The sequence below is a fragment of the Phaethon aethereus genome, assembly GCF_964289735.1.
Source record: "Phaethon aethereus genome assembly, chromosome: 4".
NCBI classification, from domain to species: domain Eukaryota; kingdom Metazoa; phylum Chordata; class Aves; order Phaethontiformes; family Phaethontidae; genus Phaethon; species Phaethon aethereus.
The window spans coordinates 78,160,283-78,178,702 of record NC_138578.1 but is presented as its reverse complement, the minus strand read 5'-3'; the positions used below and the strand labels follow the sequence as shown (position 1 = coordinate 78,178,702).

Here is an 18,420-nt window from a genome sequence, read left to right as displayed (position 1 = left end):
TATGTTGAGCATGTTTCAGCTGCATGGTGCCTCCAGGAGGAAATGCAAACTCTTGTTATTGTACTGCTGCGCTGCAGGAGACCTTCTTAATATCTTCCCTTTCCATTCCTTTGCAGATGATGCCAGCTCAGGAAAGGATAGCCAGGTACCTGAAGGCTCCAATGGAGAATATGAAGATCATTCTGGGAAGCAATGGGGTAAGGAGCAGTGTATGTTTGGTTTTTTTCCTCGATTCTTTGTTCAGTGCTATTCACGTGGCACATTTCCTTCAGTTGCTGAAGGAAAGGAAAGGCAGAGTGACTGGAGTGAGTTCTCCCTACAGATGGTCAAATAATAAACAGAGCGTCAGCTGAACACGTCAGTGTGAACGGATCCCATCCAAGAGTCCTTCTGCAAAATGCAGCCCGTGGTCCGTTCGAGGACCCCCTGCCATATCCCCCAGCATGGTCCTCCCTTGCATTTGTTTTTCTGGGCAGTGACTTTCTTTTGCATGTGCAGCTATTATAGCTTTCATAGACTCTCTGTAAAAGGCGTATTGACTTTTACAGCAATATTTCCAAAAGCCTTCAGTGCCAACATAACCCTGCTCCCACTGAGGGCAAATGGGAGGTCTGACTTCACTTCGGGAGAATTAACATTAGGCCAAAGCTGAGTATTTTTTAAAATTACTCTCTCTTTTAGACACCTGCATGAACTTCTCTAAACCCTGGACTGTTTAAGCATAGGATTATGATGCTGTTGCAAACCTTTGGGGAACTGCTAAAATCTCACTTGGAACAGGTTCTGAATCACCACAAGACTTGCAGGTCCAAAGTTTGGGCCAAGCACTCCTTGAAGGGCAATAAGTTGTCAGGCTGTTGCCAAAGAGCTTTTGGCTATTACTGACAGGAGTGCGATCTGAGTTTATGACCTCAAGGGATGAAGCACAGCATTTCCATTTTGCTCTTGCAGGACATCCCTCCTTTTAATTTTATAATACAGAGACTGCTTTGTACCACATTCGTGGCCAGGGAGTAGCCTCATAGCAATGGTAGGGGTGGAACCTGTCGAGCTTTCACCGTATGAGTCCCCACGACTTGAGCTGAGGCCAGTTTTCTTCAGAAGCTGGCAAACAAGTGATGTGGTGTGCCGTGGTGTAGTCCAGTCCACACCTGGAGGAGGCAGTGCCATAATAGCTTTGGATTACAGATTTGTCTGAGACTGAGCTTGCTCTGGGAGAGGAAGGTAACCTCCACTCATTCTGGAAAGGGATGACATCATTTGAGAGCTAGAGAAAGGGTGGTTTAGATAAACTACAGGTCAGGAGTCCTTCAGGAGGGATTCAGCAGCTAGCAAGAAAAGCTGCTGTCTCTCCATTCTTCATTACCCTGGTGAAGTTAGGAGCAGACATTGAATGTCATGGCAGATGTGCTCCTGGTAGAGCTGGTGAATGATGGATCAATACAACAACAATATTATGAAAACAGATGTAAGCACTACTGAAATTATTAGGCATTGACAATCTCATATCAGATTGTGTCTCACTCTGTGCTGCCCTGGTCCAGTCCTTCTTTGTGCTGCAGAGTGTTCCTGCACCTCTGCTTTTTCCCCTTTCCCTCCCTCCTGTCTCCTCTACCCAGGCAGGGAAGTGGCTGGGGCCAGCCACACACATGCCCAAGTCCTTTCCAACCAGCAGCGTTCACCAGCAAAGTGCTGGTGTGAGCTGGTGTGCAGGGAGGCTCAGTGTGTGTCTGCAGGTCTCTGGAGGATAATGGGTGAAAGAGCAGTTTGTGTTTACAGAGTCCTGGGCCCTAGACAAGTGGGAGAGGAGAAGCATGGTAATAAAAAAAAGCTCCACTTTGCTTTCTATCTACCATCATGGAGCGGTATTGCTGGGGACGGGTCCTGCCTCCATCAAGAGCAGGGAGCTGATATGGGGAAAGATAGATATCCCCATCCACATCTTCCTACAACTGACTGAGTTCTTATCCAAAAGACTTGAAAGCATTTCAATACTTAGACATATTATGACTTTTTTGTATAAGTATCACGAAAGCTTGAAGTGAACTGTCACTACGTGGAGGTAGTTGTGGCGGATCGCAGCAGACTCCATGTTTTAGCTAACCACCTCACCTTGTATGAGCAACATCTGACAGGAACCTCTGGGACAAATCGATGCACCTTGAGGTGTCCCACAGGGAGAGGAGACTGCTGAATTCTTCCCAGGCCTTTGTGCCAACAGCCTTCTGTTTCATTTAATTTTCATTAGCTCGAATAAATCTTCGTGGTATCACAGTGTTTCAGTAAGGAACCCATACACAACACTGTCTCTTTGTGCCCATCCACTTATGTTTCCCCTGGCTCTTGTGTGTGGCATAATTTATACTGCACAAATGTGTGGTTCATGTTTATGAAGCAAATGCCAAATGATGTGGAGGAGAACAAGCATGTGAAGTATAAATAAGAGAAAGGCACTTTGTAATGGCCTTCGCTGGCACTCCAACAAGCAAAACTTCTGTAAATGGTACAGATTTGGGGACAGACATTTACTAGCACCAACTCAAAAGACGATTTTTCTGCCTCTCTCACACTGCTGCTTCTCCCTCTTTCTCCTTTGTGCTTGCTGGGGCTCTTTTTCTCTCTTATGTGTGTGTGTCTCTTTCTCCTTCTTTGTTAACTGGCTTTTCTAAACTTGTCCAATTCAGGCTTTTATCAAGGAAACATTCAGGACTGTGTAAATGGGATCTGGTTTCAGCGTATTGCACACAGCCTGGAGTGGCTTTTGAGACCACATAATCACTTAACCTTCTTTAAACAGAAGAAAGAAAGACAGAAAGAGCCAAAGAAGTTTAGCTTTACCTGTAGTTTGGTATGTATCTGGGCAACAATGTACGAGGAGTGAATGCAAAAGTCCAGACAGATTCATGGGAGTTGCAGTGGGAGGAAACCCAGAAATGTTATAGGCCTGCTTTTTTGGGAGGAAAGAGAGTTTCTGTCTTGCAGTGCCCTTACTGAGCAGGGACACCTCCAAGTCCTTCTGTAATTGCTGTGGAAGTATTGATGTGGAAGCAGGGGAGAGACAAGGGAAGGTGACAGCTTAGAGTCACTCACTGGACTCTTCACTCTGCACGGGCAGCATGGCTGTCCTGTCTCCAACCTGCTCTTTGATAGTTAGTCCCAACCTGGGAACCCCACCTGGCCAGGATCTACCCGTACCTGGACCTGCAGTTCCCGCTCTTGGAGTAAATTACTGCCATATTAGAGGATAACTGTTTAGACCCATTTCACAGCTGGTTCTTAACCTCTCCGTGCACCTTGCAGACATTTACTCAATTTCTACAGTGACAGCCCTTATCAGCATGTCTCCCTCAGCTCAGACTTGAACTTCGGCATGTCATTGCTCACAACGTGCAGCTCTGACAGGGTTAATTGTCTCTCTGGGATGGTGATTGTTTTTGCTAGGAGGGGGCCTTGCAGCAGACCCCCAAAGGAATACTCACCAATTTATGCACCACAACCTGTGGAGCGGGGTAGTATGTCACACTTGCTGCTCAGCTGTCACGGCAAGGACTTTCAGTGCCGGAGTCGCTCTGGTTCATTAGATTACACATGAAAGCCTCTGTACGGAGAGCAATGCATTTCTGAGCAGGAGTTTGAAATAACATGAAGTGGCTGGGACCCAAAATGACAGCCAAGGGGGACAAGGGAAGGCTGTGGAGGCGGATGGTTTCCCCTACAGAAAAGGACTCTGAAGAGAGGGGTATGCCAAAGGGTGTCTTCTTCTTGGGCAAGGCTGCAGGGGGGTGAGGACTAAGGGGTATGTTCACAGACTTCGGAGGGCAATGGCTGCTGTTCCCCAGTGCTTGGAGAGAGGAAGCTGCAAACCAGCCTCCTCCATTCAGCAAAGCTCCGCTATAATGCACATCCCAGAGCTTCTGTCTCAGCCCTGAGCAGCAGGGCTGGCTCTCTAGTACAGAGTCCCACCATGCCATCCTGAAGCTAACTGCCCTGATACCTGAAGCACAATGTTCTCATTTGGTGTGTTATATGCTACTTGGTGTGTTATATGCTACTGAGGTTGTGGCTTTCCAGCTGCCGTTGGTGAAGGCAAGTGGCTGATGGGTGTAATTCAATCCAGTGTGCCGCAGAGCAGGCCATGCATTACCTGTTCCTCTTTTTTCTGAAGAAAAGGATGTGGGAGGATTTACCAGCAGAGTGCAAAAATGCAGGGCTGAAGAGTAAGCTCATGGTAAGCAAGAAATAGGGTTCAAAAGCAGGGGGAGAAACCCGTTGTGGAAATGCTGAATGGACTTGGAGGAGAAACTGGCTTTGCCAAAATAAAAAAAGAAGATGGGTGAATTTGGCAGGAGTATTTTGGATGTAGGGGAAAAGTGCTAAGTAGGAGTCAGAAGTGGTGTTAATCTTAGCAAGAGGCTGCAGTTAGAAGTGCCCCTGGACTGTCATTGCGTAATTAAAGTAACTGAGAAATTTGTTGTTCATTACAGGATACCATTAGACAAGCTGTTACCTTGCAACAGATCATGTTCTATTGTTCCAATTGTCTTAAAATTTTTTGCAAAGATCTTTTTCTTTCTGTTGTTTAGTTAGACCAACTCATGACTTTACAGGAAAACTCTCTGCAACGTCATCAAAGCTCCTAGGGTGTAAAGGTGCCACCTCTTTTCCCTCTTGAATTCTGACATAAAGTTAGGTGCAGTTGAGAGTATAAGTTTCAGATTTTGCCAGGTGAAGACCTTGCATTTCTCTAGTGTTCTTGTCATTGTCATTAGAAATATTGGTGATTTCCTTGCTAAGACAAGGTGACTATCTTAACCATGATTCTGTCCACCAGCAGCTACTGCTTCAGTTTCTCCATTTTTGGGATGGACTGGCATGGGGTATTTTCTAATAGCAAACTGAAGGGTTTTTTATTGGGTCTTTCCATTTGTCTGTTACTTCTTTGGGCCTTTCAATATGAATTTTTCAAAAATTAATGTTGAATGAATTGCATACATTTAAGTTCAAATCAATGTACAAAAGTCTGGCACACTTCTAAGACTTTCCTACATACTGAAAAGATGTTGACTTCTTAAGTCCTGTGAAAGCCAGTGAGAACTAAGGGGCAAAACACCTTCAGAAAATGAAGCTTCAAGCGACCAGCAAAAGACTGAGAAAATGGTCAGCCTGACAGGAATTTGAGGTTTTTCCATTGCTATTGGCTAAGGGCTTGCATTTGTGGCATGGAATATGGTAACAATTATAATGTGATTATGGGGCCGCATTTTGCCTTCAGCTACAATAGCATGATTTTGGTATTATTTTTTGAGATGATCTGACACAGTTGCCTTACGGACACTGAGAAATTCCCGAGTTGTGCTATGCAGAAGGCTAATGCGGTGGCTGTAGCAGTCCAGTAGATGTTCAAATGCACCAGGCTGGATGATGTCTTTTTTCTAAGGAAATCAGTTTGAGTTGATATGAGAAAGAGCGATACAATGGTGTGTATGGGGCTGCCAGGTGCCTCTCAAGCAAATTTGTCCATCACACTTGACAGCAGTATCCTTCTTTGCATGCCTTTTGCTCACCACAGTCAATTTGTCATGCCTTTTTCAGCCCGGCCCAGGTTCACGCAGCCTGCCAAGATGAGACGGAGAGTGATTGCCCGTCCTGTTGGCAGCTCCATCCGCCTGAAATGCGTGGCGAGCGGGAACCCACGGCCTGACATCACGTGGCTGAAGGACAATAAGCCCCTCACGCCCCAAGAGATTGGAGAGAACAAGAAGAAGAAGTGGACGCTGAACCTGAAGAACCTGAAGCCAGAGGATAGTGGCAAATACACCTGCCGAGTGTTTAATAAAGTTGGAGAAATCAATGCAACATACAAAGTTGAAGTAATCCGTAAGTGCAGCCACTGGGGTGGAAAGGCAGGAAAGCAGCTTTGAGCAGGGGGCTGGCTGAGTAAAGAGAGTGTGACGGCAAGTGTGCAGTGCCGATAGCTGGACACAGAAATGGGGAAGTGTTAAAACGGTCAGCAGAGACAGAGAAAATGTTATTGAAACTCTAGAATAAACCTAACACCAGGGCAAGACAGAGTAGCAACAATACAATTTAGTAGCTGAAATTAGGAGAGGTACTTGGGAAACAGTCACCTTTAGGGCACCTGCATGGTAAAAGTTTACCATTACCCAGTTCGATCTTACACTACCAACAGAGTATATTCAAGGACAAACTGAGAATTAACTGAGAAAGCCCTTTCACGTACCATAGAGGAAAGGTGGAAATATTTAGGATGGCCCAAATTACTCTATCATCAGATCGGTAATAGGGTGAAATGAAACAATTACAAATTTAGTCTAGGTAGCCGTAATAGGAGGTCCACGTCATTAGAAGTCTCCGCAGGGAATTAGCAGAAATCTTATGACTAGAGTGATTAGCCAGACAAGAATTTAGGGCCATATTTTAACAAACATTTGGCCATCTGAAGTTTCGGGTGGGTACAAATTAGATACTTAAAAAAAAAAAAAAATCCCACTAGGGTCCCATCTGTATCTTTAGATGCCTACATGGCTTTAAAGATTCAATTTTTAGAAGATGAGCTGTGGGGGATTACCCTGCATTGTGGTGGAATAGAGTAAATTGCTCTTCAGAAATTGCTCCCCTTCTTCTGTCTAGCTATTCTGATTCTTGGTCTCTAATCTCCTGTTTCCTCTATTATTACTGAAGATAATTATACTCAAATCCTACCTAAGTCTATCAGGGAAGAGCTCTTATTCTTAAATCATTGTGCTTTGTCTATGACATCATCATAAGTTGTCATGGAAATGATTACAGAGCAGCCAACTCAAGAAAGTGGAGAAGATGAGCTGAGTGGAGGGAAGATTGAAGAGCCTTCATTAATGAGGAGCAGGGGCATAGGAGGTTATTTCCAGCCACATGGGGAGCATGTTGTTTGTCTGTCTGTGCATACATTTTAGCATGAGAAAGTTTATCCCAGTGTGAAAGATTGTTCTTAAAGGTAAAGATCTGTTCTCTGGTAAGTCCTTTCTCTAGAATCACAGGAATTAAAAGCACATGTGGGGAGCTCTGTTGGGCTCCAAAAAGGCACAAACCTGCTGGACATCTGGGATTGATAAAGATGCAGCTGTGTGGAGACAGTAAAAACATGTGTTTACACTAAAACCAGGAGCAGAGACAGGGAAATGAATCAAGCCCCATCCTAATGGCAGCTGTGGCATTTTCACTTCATCAAAACCAGACAGCACCAGGAACAAACCCCTTTCTGTGTCCCTGTTTATCTTGGTTTTTATCAACTTAAAGATGTATGTAACCTTTGTTTTCATTAGCTTTTGCTGGCTAGGAGTGAAAACAGTAACCAAAGCTGGAACCAGAGTCAAGGAGATAAGGGCATTAAGTAGTTTTCAGACATTTTTCTATTTTTAACATCATTCTGTGGAGCATTACAGGTTTTATTCAATTTCCTTCTTTTTTTTTTGTCCCCCTGAGACTCCACTCCTAAGTCCTGCTTATCTGAGTCTCAGTCTCCCCAGCTGTGATTCCTGCTCATAGTCCCAAGGCAAAGCCTATGGAGACCACTGTGGTATTTTTGTTTCCCAAGCACATCTTTAGAGCCCTCATTATTGAAAATATCCTGATTTTTGAAAGAGGGTCCATTGTTCCTTCCCCTCACCCCAAAGCCAGTGCTGGTGGGAGCTGTTTTGTTACATGCTCAATCCAACAGTGTTTGCCATCAAAAACGGTCGATGATAGCCAGCAGTTACCACCCACTGTGGCACCATAATTCCTCTCTGTGCCTAGGACAGAAGTTTGCAGTACCTCCTTGTCTGGAAACTGTGACTGATTCCTCTAATGCTAGCATTAAAAAAAATCAAAACATTCCTCAGAATGAGGGATATATTTTTCCTTTTGCTTTTGTGGTGTTGACACAACCTAAGGCTTACGATCATGCTGGAAAGGATTGTCTTGTGAACGTCTTGTGTTTGATTTCCTTTCCTACCATCTTGTTTCCTTCATCAGCTGAGACTTGAGGCAAAAAACTTTGTGAGAAAGGAAAGATTTTTTTATTGGCTAGAAAAGCAAAAGCCACAAAAATTTGCTCCATAGTGAGTGTGGGGACGATTAGACTGAAGAAAGAAATAATAAAAGCAAGGATATGAGGATGAAGAAAAGATCTTCTTCATCGGTAGTGCCTGTGGTCTCAACTTCTCCAGCAATGGATGACATGGCACGGAATGGCTTCCAGTAGAGTTTGGTCCCCATGGGCAGCTTTGGTCCCCCAGGCCCAGCAACAGAGATGACAGATATCTCCTGAAGGACTCCCAGCCGAAAGATGAGACAATATCCACAGCCTGCCATTAGTCTGTGAAAGAAGAGGCCTTTTTCCCATCCAATTTTGTCTGTCCTTATGAACATTTGGGAAGACCAAAAGGAGAAGGAACATGTCTCACCCCACTCCTCATTGTCCCCAGACTGGGAGTAGCCACAGTGGTTCTGGTGTGGACTCTCTCTTATTTTTACCTGTAAATAACATGATAAGAAACTGAGGTTGTGTCTGAGAATACATAAGGTTCTATCATATTCATCTGTAAATTGCACCCTACCAGACATGGTGGTAAGAGACACAGCATCACAGAATTGCTGAGGTTGGAAGGGACCTCTGGAGGTCATCTGGTCCAACCCTCAAGCAGGGTCACCTAGATCTCGTTGCCCAGCACCATTTCCAGACAGTTTTTGAGTATCACCAGGGACGGAGATGCCACAATCTCTCTGGGCAACCTGTGCCGGTGCTTAGTGACCCTCACGATAAAAACGTGTTTCCTGACGTTTACAGGAATCCTTTTGTGTTTCAGTTTGTGCCCATTGCCTCTGGTCCAGTCACTGAGCACCACTGAAAAAAGCCTGGCTTCATCTTCTTTACACCTCACTTCAGATATTTATAAACATTGATAAGACATCATCAGGGTCAATATCAAGTGAACATTTACAGGAAATAATCCACTTAATTTGTATTCAGACCTGTACTAGTGCCCAAATTTAATCCTGAAGGGTTTTGGACTTTTTGACTAGTATCAGGCCATTTATTTTCCTCTGGTCATGACTCAAGAAAGATCACTGCAGCCTCTGACCCTGTAGGTCAAGGTACATCATTAAGATCCTATTATTCTGAGATATGGTCCCTGAGACATGGGGATAAGTGAGAGTACAAGGAAGGATTTCCCCTTTTGTCATCTTATAGCTGCAGCTTACAGCAAGGGAATGGGGAAATTCAGCGCTCCAGACTAGACTTACAGTACTTGCCAAGGAGCAGAAAGTCCAGGCCTGACTTGTATGGTGTCAAGTAATACCACCACAAACTGGGTACCAAATATAAATGCTTCATGAGTGACCTGAGAGAGCAGAAACACAGCAAAGACAGAAAAACCTTCTCTAGGACATTCTTAGGACACTGTTTTCTTAGCAGTTAGGAGGGTTGTTCAGTGTACAGAAAAGAATGATGAAGAAAATCTTCCAAAATATAAGGGCTAAGAGGGAGAGCAAACTTTTCTCCAGGTCTGATGCAGATAGAGTAAGTAACTTCCTTGTTAGAAACAAGAAGGCAGATTGAGCATGAGAAGAGATTTGCTAAGCCTCAGACAATGGAAGAGTTGTCTGGAGAGGTGGGAGAGCATCTACCATTAGAGGCTTTGGCAGAGGCTGGGCAAATTTATATCAGGAGAGGTTTGCAGAAATCTCAGCCTGCCTTGGGGCAGGGAGTTGGAATAGACAATTATTTCGTATCCCTCCTACACCTTTTTCCTATGTTTCTGCAATCACAAATTAACGAGATTGGCAAACACCTTTTTCCATGGAGCTCCCTGTGTTTTTGTGCAGAGAGGACGAGGTCCAAGCCCATCCTGACAGGAACACATCCCGTCAACACAACGGTAGACTACGGTGGGACCACGTCCTTCCAGTGCAAAGTCCGCAGCGATGTCAAACCTGTCATCCAGTGGCTGAAAAGGGTGGAGTACGGCACAGAGAGCAAGTACAACTCAACCATCGATGTTGGGGGACAGAAGTTTGTTGTGCTGCCCACAGGGGAGGTCTGGTCCCGTCCTGACGGTTCCTACCTGAACAAACTGATGATTACTCGAGCCAAGGAAGAGGATGCAGGGATGTACATTTGCCTAGGGGCAAACACCATGGGCTACAGCTTTCGCAGCGCTTTTCTCACAGTCCTGCCAGGTGAGTTATGCCTTTTTTCCCCCATTGGAACCAATAATTTGCATCATGGTATTTACGAATACAACTGCTGATGCCCATGGGGCTCCATGGCCCTCTATGATGCTGCGCTGATTTAGGCTAGCCCAGTTCTGATAAGAATGAATGAGGACTAAATCAACCCTGATTTAAATCAGTCCCTGCTGAAATCCTCTTGATGATGTTTCCTTTTATCCCTGTATGGAAGAGGAGCTGGGAAAGGATACTGCAGTATCACTTCAGTGACACGGTGCAGGATGTGAGGGGAACTGAATAACAGCACAGTTTGCAACCCCACCCCCTTACATTTCTCCTTCCTCTTGCTTTTATTTATTTGCTTTTACTGGTAAAATGAAACAATGATACAGGCCCATAAAATGAGAGAAGAATAAAAACTGTCCCCGTCACAAGGAAAGGAAAAGAGCGAGTGTGAAAGAACGCTTGATTAGTTAAATTCTTACCCAACGATCCCCTGGGGACCCTCGTACCAAACTCACAGCTGCTTCCTTCTCTCCCCAGGCCTCAGAGCTGGTGGCCACATCCAGCTCAGGCTGTATTGAGTTTGTTTGAGGCACACCATCCTTGCTTTGTCATTTACTCCTTGCCTCCTGACTGCAGTTCTGCCCTGATAAATATTTTTTATTGAAAAGGGCATTTCTTTCTGCCTTATCTTGCTGTGAGTATCCAGATCCACCAGATTTATGACAAAAATCAATCTTACTGGTTTTCTTCTCTTCACCACTACAAGGCCAACACAGTTAAGAGAGCGCAGGAGCTGGAGCCAATATCAGAACATTTTAGCTGTCAGATCTCATGGGATGTCTCCAGTCAAAACACCAGTGAGAGACAGGGATCATTAACTCTCACAGGCTGTTAGGACTGGTTTTCTGTGTAGGTAGCAGGGAAAATGCTCATGACTCCTGTAACTAAAGCAGCATGACTTCTGCCCACTGATTACCAAAGCTCTGCATCTTAGCAGCCATCAAGAGTCACTAGCTTGAACTTAGGTACTGACAGCAGGTTGCCAAGTAAGAGAATGCTCTTGGCGTCTTCTTCATCACTTAGATTTAGGATTAAACTCCCACTGGAAAGCCTCTCAATCCCAAGGAAAAGGCTGCACGGGTGGGATATAAATCAAACCCTCTAGGAGTTTCTGAACTATGAGAGTTTGATCCAGCTCCCACTGAAATCAGTGTGAGATTTTCCACTGATTTAAATGGGACTATAATGAGGCCTCATACCAGAACCAGAGCCTGCAGGCCTGTTGTTATTGGCAATGATGGAGAAGGAGAACCCAGCTTGCCCTTAGAGACAAAGATGTGGTTGCAAGGCCATGAGTTAGAAAAACACAATTTTGCTTGTAAATCTACCAGATTTGACATAGACAGCTCTGAAGAACAGCATGGATGAATATCAAAACACTTTTTTTTTCAGCCCAGCAGAGGATTTCTGCCAACCAACATGAAGACTGTTGTTTTCATGGTCAGCTGATGGGTCAGTTCTCTGATCCTGTCTTGCGTTGAACGGCAGGCTGGACCAGATGACCTCCAGACTCCTCTTCCAGCCTAAGTTATTCTGTAATTTCTAGTGTTGGTGAATCAAAGTTTTGTCTATTGAGGTCAACAATATAGGTCCTCCTGACGTCAAAAAGACCACATGGTATATATTTCATATTTCAAACTAGCCATAGGATTATTTGTCAAGGAGAGAAAAAGACATTAGTGTCTTAAAGTAGTTTGGCTTGAAAGTTAAGTGATATATGTTTGAATATAACATATTGGGCGATTTGGATAGCCTTGGTTTTCAAAGTTTCTTGAGTTTCTTACTGCAAACTGAATTCTGTGCCTAGATATTTTTCAGGGCTTTGGAAATCCCAGCTGCTGGCTACCTAGATGAGGATTTTGACAGCTAGGATCCTACCCCAGCACTCCTTTTGGGTCTATAAATCAAGAGATCAGACTGAGAAAGCAGAGTTTTCACCCAGGGTTGTACAGGCAAAGAGGGAAAGGGGGAAGTAGGTGTGAAAGATGCTGTCTGAAGCATCTTATCTCCTCTGGTAGCTGAATTTGCTGCCCTTGGAAAGCCAGCAGCAGCTCCAAAGAGACTAGTGGAGGTAGAGCCCATTTGGCATAGGAAATTGGACACACACTTTAATACTGTGTGAACTTTCAGTTCTCCATGGCTTGGGCACCAAGGAGGGGACACCAGCTCACCTACATTTTTCCCGTCCTTCAGCCTTCCTCCCAGTCACACTAGAAACTCAAGACACCACCTCCAAAACACTACATTCGTGCTGCCTGCCATGGCGGAGCATTGCTGAGTAGCTCCGGTATCGTTAGACAGGAATACTAAAGAGTGTCTAAAGCCCACGCAGCTACACCTGGCAGAGGCGAGTGGCCAACGTGCCATGGCTCTGCACAACCCGATTGTGCCTCCTAGGTTGTTGACATGGAGGTATTACTGACACGTTCCACGTTGTGACCTCCAATTTGAGCAGCAAAGCCTACGCCATCGCAGAGTGAGGGTGTTGGGAAACTCTCTCGGGCTGGCCCTAGTGCATCTATTAAAGATTGGATAAGAAAGTTAAAAAATCCCCCAAAGACTCCCCTCCCAACCCCTAAACCAGAGAAAATGAGTTGCTTGTCCTTCCAGGAGCACTGAAAGGCAAAACAGTTACCAAACATCATGTGCTGGCTTGATTTCTCCCTTGTTACTTGGCCTGGCAGGGTTGTCAGACAGCCTGTACAAAAGCCAGCCCAAGTGTGACATCTGTTTTGAATCCACTTTGCCTGCATTTAATTAACTCTTTCTTTCTCTTTCCTGCCGTAATGTCCAGATCCCAAGCCTCCAAGTGCACCTGTGCCCCCTTCCTCGGCCAGCAGCCTGCCCTGGCCCGTGATCATCGGCATCCCTGCTGGAGCCGTCTTCATCTTTGGGACAATCCTCTTGTGGCTTTGCCAGACCAAGAAGAAGCCCTGCTCCCCTCCAGCTGCTGCCCCTGTGCACCGACCGCAGCCCCGGGACAGGATCTGTGTGTCCCAGGTCCCCGACAAAGACTGCATTTCCTCCATAAACTACGAGGAATATGTTGCGCAGCAGCAGCATTTACTGTCCCAAGGACCTGCACTCGCCCCAGCTGTGGCATCCAAAATGTACCCAAAGATTTACACGGACATCCACACCCACACCCACTCACATGTGGAAGGCAAAGTCCATCAGCACCAGCACATTCAGTACCAGTGCTAAGACGGTGGCCGTGTACTGTAGCTCATTTGGGCTTTTCCTCATGGTACCTCAGTAGAGACTGCGCCACGTCAGCTCACACTGCCAGCAATAGGCAAAGCAGACAGAAAAGATTATATATATAATTTTAAATATATATATATACATATATATATAATTGTATATGCGTGTGTATGTGTGTGTATATATATATGTGTATATATCTATATCTATCTATATAAATATATATATAATAGAGAAAGACAAAGAGAGAAAAGAGATTTTTTTTTTTAATTATTGCAATCAGGATGTAGCTGAGGAATAATGAAGGAACTCCAAATCTCAGCAGAGGCACCCATCCGAAACAGCGGAGCCTTCCTGTTTTTTTTAATGAAGGTGGCAAGAAGCGAGACAGAACACAGGGACATGAACCACCACCTCCTTCCTTGTGTTGCTAAGAAGAGCAAGAAGAGCAAGAGGCAACCACGGTTGTCTGTTCCCTCTGAGTGGAGTTCTAAAGTACCTGAGGTTCAGTGCCAAAGCACCAGGAGAAATAACCAACTCACGTCTTCCAGGGAAAAAAATAACACAAGAGGGTCTGGCAAAATTAATTTCTGTTCAGAATGTGAAATGCCGAATGCTTCTCAGTCACAGTCATTTTGTCTGAAATGCTAACTGAGCTGGTTGGTTTGATTTCTGCAAGTTGAAAGCATTGTGTTTCCCATGGGGTGTTCTGCAGATCAAACAACGAGTGCGCCATTCCCCCGGTCCTAGGACTCAGTGCCACTGCCAGGAAAAAGGACGGAAGGAAGGAAGGAGGGCAGCAAGGAAGGAAGGAAGGAGGGAAGGAAGGAAGGAAGGAAGGAAAGGAGGGAGGGAGGGAGGGAGGAAAGAGGAACATTGTACAGAACACCTTTATATTTATATTTAAGAAATAATAATAATTAATAATAATAATAATTGAACTGCTAACAGTGAAGAAAGCAAAACACGCTGTCCTCTGATGGCTCACTTTGACAAGCTACTGGATTTTCTATATCAATGCAAAATACATGAAAACATTAGAAAAAAGAATAAGAAACAAAGAGAATGAAAGAATAATATTGTAGAAAAAATGCATTTGAGAAATATTCACCTAGGTTTTGTGTGGTTGTCCCCTCCCCTCGGATAACATTTTGGAAATGATACAACTTCATTGCAGTTCAAACAACAGTAAGAAGAGAAAATAAATAAGGACCATATTAAATACCTATATGGACTGGAAATGAATCCGATTGCAAATATAAAACCTTTGTAATTCTATATAGAGTTTAAACAGAAGTCATGTATATTTAATTTATTTTGTTAAACAAGAAAAAATGTATGATATTTTCCTCAAAACAGGCATTTCTATACATATTTTTGATCAAAGAAAATAAAGACTTTTTTTTTTCAGGTTCTATAGATGCCATGCTCAGAATACGCTCAATGTAGCATATGACAAACTGTACTTCTCCTAACCTGGATGTCACCTATCTCTATGCCTTTTCAGACTAGCCACGTGCAACCTGGTAACATCATCTCAGGTACCGCTGAGATCCCATCAGAAACCGTCCTTTTCTATGGTTTATATTCTGGCTGTGAGGGTCTGCAATGGCCAGATCACTTCTCATGGACCCCTTGTCACCTTTGGTAGCAAAGATCTCTGCTAACAGGGAAATCTGTTTCACTATGCATTTTTTTTAATGGGAGAAAGAGCTTGTATTTGTTTTTTAAGCACAAACCTGCAGCAGGTTTTCTTTTTAAAAGAAAATTTTGTGACTCAAAACATGATAATTTGTGAGCCTGTATAATGAACTTTGGCCTCAGGGTGCTTGGGAGGGGAAATTACGAAATGTAGGTGAAACACTTCATTTGTAAGTGCAGCTGCTGAAGGAGCCAGCGGAGGGTGAGCTGGGTGCAGTAAGAAGAGCACGCGGGGGACTGCTCCCCTCCAGGAGGGCTCACCTTCAGTCTGCTGCATGCCAAGGAGAGGCACGCAACCGTTTAGCGGCCAGAATTTTGTTCAGAGAAGGCAGGTTCAGCAATGCTGCAACTGTTTGCTCTTGACTTGAGTTTCACTTAAAGTTTGTTGGGAAAAAAACCCTGAAAATTTGAAACATGCCAATTTCTCATTTTGAAATTACTTCCTTCTCAAGCCTGTTCCACGAAAGAGACCTTCAGCAAACCAGCTGCTCCATTTAGAAGTGAAACACTTCATTTAACCTGAAACAAAACAGTACTTTAGGCTTTGCTTTGCTTTGAACATTTCTGAAGGTATTTGCTCTGGGTTGACCTGCAGTGATTTTTCTGCTGGCTTGTTTGAATCACCAGCAAACCAAACAGTTCCCTGTTTGCTCAGCCGTAGCGCTGAGATGGGGCCCCGATTCAGCAAAGCACGTAACCTTCAGCTTTCCTTCACTAATCCATGCTGCTCCAAAAAGTCCCTTTTTTGCCTTAGCCACCTGGATCAGTGGCCCCATCCCTGTGCACTGTGCCGATGCTGGCTGGAGCCATCCAATAACTCTGGGGAAGGGGAGGAGGAGGAGGAAGAGGAGGAAATAGAGGAGGGAGGCCTTCTTACTCACGTGGAGTTTACCAACTGGCACCGTGGCAATATAGCGCTGCATAGCCCACTGCTGCTTTCCTGCATGCTGTAGTAGAAAAGCCATGTTACAAACTCTACAGGAAGTCCATCCCTCACGATGGTCTTCCTGTAGATGTTACAGTAAAGCAACCCGTTGCTGATTTTTTTTTTTTCAGTGGGAGGGTTCAGTTACACTTTGTTAACACAAATTTCTGAAGTCCATTGTTGTGGTTTAACCTCAGCTGGCAACTAAGCATCACACAGCCACTCACTCACTCCCCCTCTGGTGGGATGCGGAGAGAATCAGAAGAGTAAAAGTGAGAAAACTCATGGGTTGAGATAAAGACAGTTTAACAGGTAAAGCAAAAGCCATCCACGCAAGGAAAACAAAACAAGGAATCCATTCCCCACTCCCCATGGGCAGGCAGGGGTTCAGCCATCTCCAGGGAAGCAGGGCTGCATCATGGGTAATGGCTGCGTGGGAAGACAAACTCCATGATTCCGAACATTCCCCCCTTTCTCCTCCTTCCCCCAGCTTTATATGCTCAGCATGATGCCATATGGTATGGAATATCACTCTGGTCAGTCGGGGTCAGCTGTTCCGGCCGTGTCCCCTCCCAGCTTCTTGTGCACCCCCAGCAACCTCGCTGGTGGAGTGGGATGAGAGACAGAAAAGGCCTTGACCCTGTGTCAGCGCTGCTCAGCAGTAACGAAAACATCCCTGTGTTATCAACACTGTTTCCAACACAAATCCAAGACACAGCCCCATACCAGCTACTGGGAAAAAAATTAACTCTATCCCAGTCAAAACCAGCAGATCCATAAAAGCTACATTCAGATCAGGAGTATCTTCGCATGCATTCTCTCAGCTTCAGGAAGACTTAAATAAGAGCATTGAGGGGTCTTTTTGGATACAAGGCATGATTTAAGCAACAGTTTAAGCAACTGTTTTAACTAACCTAGTAGTTTATTGAGTGATTTCATTAAAAAAGACCTAAAAAGACTTTATACACTAAATGCATCACCTTTATTTTAAGGAGGCAGTAAGTGGATGTTCCCAGGAGAGATACTAAGGGCTACATCTCGTACCTCGTGCCTGTGGTAAGCTACTTACCGCACCATAGTATGTACCGAGCTACCGCAGGTTTCAGCAACATTAGGGGCATGGCAGAGCGCAGGACACACCTGTAAGCCCGTGGCCCTTCTGCGCTCCCTGTGCCAGTGCTGCAGCAAGAGGACACTTCCAACATATGTTGTGATAGTGGTTCTGATACCCGCTTCAAATGTGGAAGTGAACACTGGTTTTCTATGGTTGAACTCTAAGCAAACCCGAAGAGACTGCCCCATGGCACTTTTTCAGATGGCAGCTGTTTCGCTGACTCTCGCAGAAAGGGTCAGTGGGTTAAAAGAAGCAATTCTGCATTTTCCATGCAGCACAGTCTTCTGCACCCAGCATCATGCTCTCCACTGGTGCCTTCTACCCTTTGTGATCCAGCTCCGTAGTGTTGCATGATGCAGTCAAAAACTTTACATATTGCCAGATACAGGGAAAGAGTGGCTTCTTCCTGCCCTTTAAAGCTCCTGCATTTAGACACAACTCTGTAGTGATGCAGATAGAGAGATTTCCAAAGGGGAACACTGCAGTAAACCAACCATCATGGACGACGCAACAGCCAAGCACAGATGCAGCTCTCAGCCATGGTGCTGAGAAGGCAGCTCTGGTTTTGGATGCACCATGTGAGATGCTATAGAGGTCTTGACTGATAGAAAGCTTGTTTTCATACTGCCTGGGGTATCAGCTCCCTCTTGAGCATCTCCTGTTGGGCACCCAAATTGGTGTGGAATTTCCCCCTAGGAAAATGTCATCATACGCTCTATTTAAGAGGGGCTGTATATATTGTTTGGGCCTTGCGCTGGTTTGCTGTGCCTGGGTGGGTTTTGCATTGTTGAGGAGTTATTTTGCCTCCACAGGGTACCTGTAAGTGCTCTTAAGAGTCCCTCTGTCTCATGCCCTACAGCGTGCCATTTATTATTAGGGCTTGATTGTGCCTTGCATGTATTGCAACGTCTTCCTTACTCTAAATAAATTCAGACAGGTCCTGCTCATGTTTGAATTTCTTTTTCATCAGTGGGACAAGATTTGGACTCATCTTCACTCATGAACAGAGCGTGTTTAAGAAGAAAACCGTAGTCTTGCAATTAGCTACTGGCCCTATTTTGGACACAGAAGTTTTTTATGTTATGTATAGGTGTAGGTATAGGCATATGTACATGCTAGGCTCTGATACAGAAGGCAGTTGAAATTTTAAAGCCATGGGGCTTCAAAGATCAAAGGAATTTTAGCCTTAAAACTCACT

The 18,420-nt window shown here is 44.8% G+C and overlaps 1 protein-coding gene across 1 annotated transcript in view; it reads left to right on the top strand.

Moving 5' to 3' along the window:
* The window catches only part of FGFRL1 (fibroblast growth factor receptor like 1), a gene marked incomplete at its 3' end in the record, with an annotated part of 177,383 nt that extends 163,901 nt beyond the window's left edge, over positions 1-13,482 (top strand). Inside the window, exons 3-6 of the mRNA XM_081999441.1 lie at positions 117-197; positions 5,593-5,877; positions 9,868-10,221; positions 13,073-13,482. Coding sequence (XP_081855567.1) covers positions 117-197; positions 5,593-5,877; positions 9,868-10,221; positions 13,073-13,482 — 1,130 coding nt within the window. The remainder of the gene's footprint in view (positions 1-116; positions 198-5,592; positions 5,878-9,867; positions 10,222-13,072) is intronic.
* Positions 13,483-18,420: the final 4,938 nt, after the last annotated feature.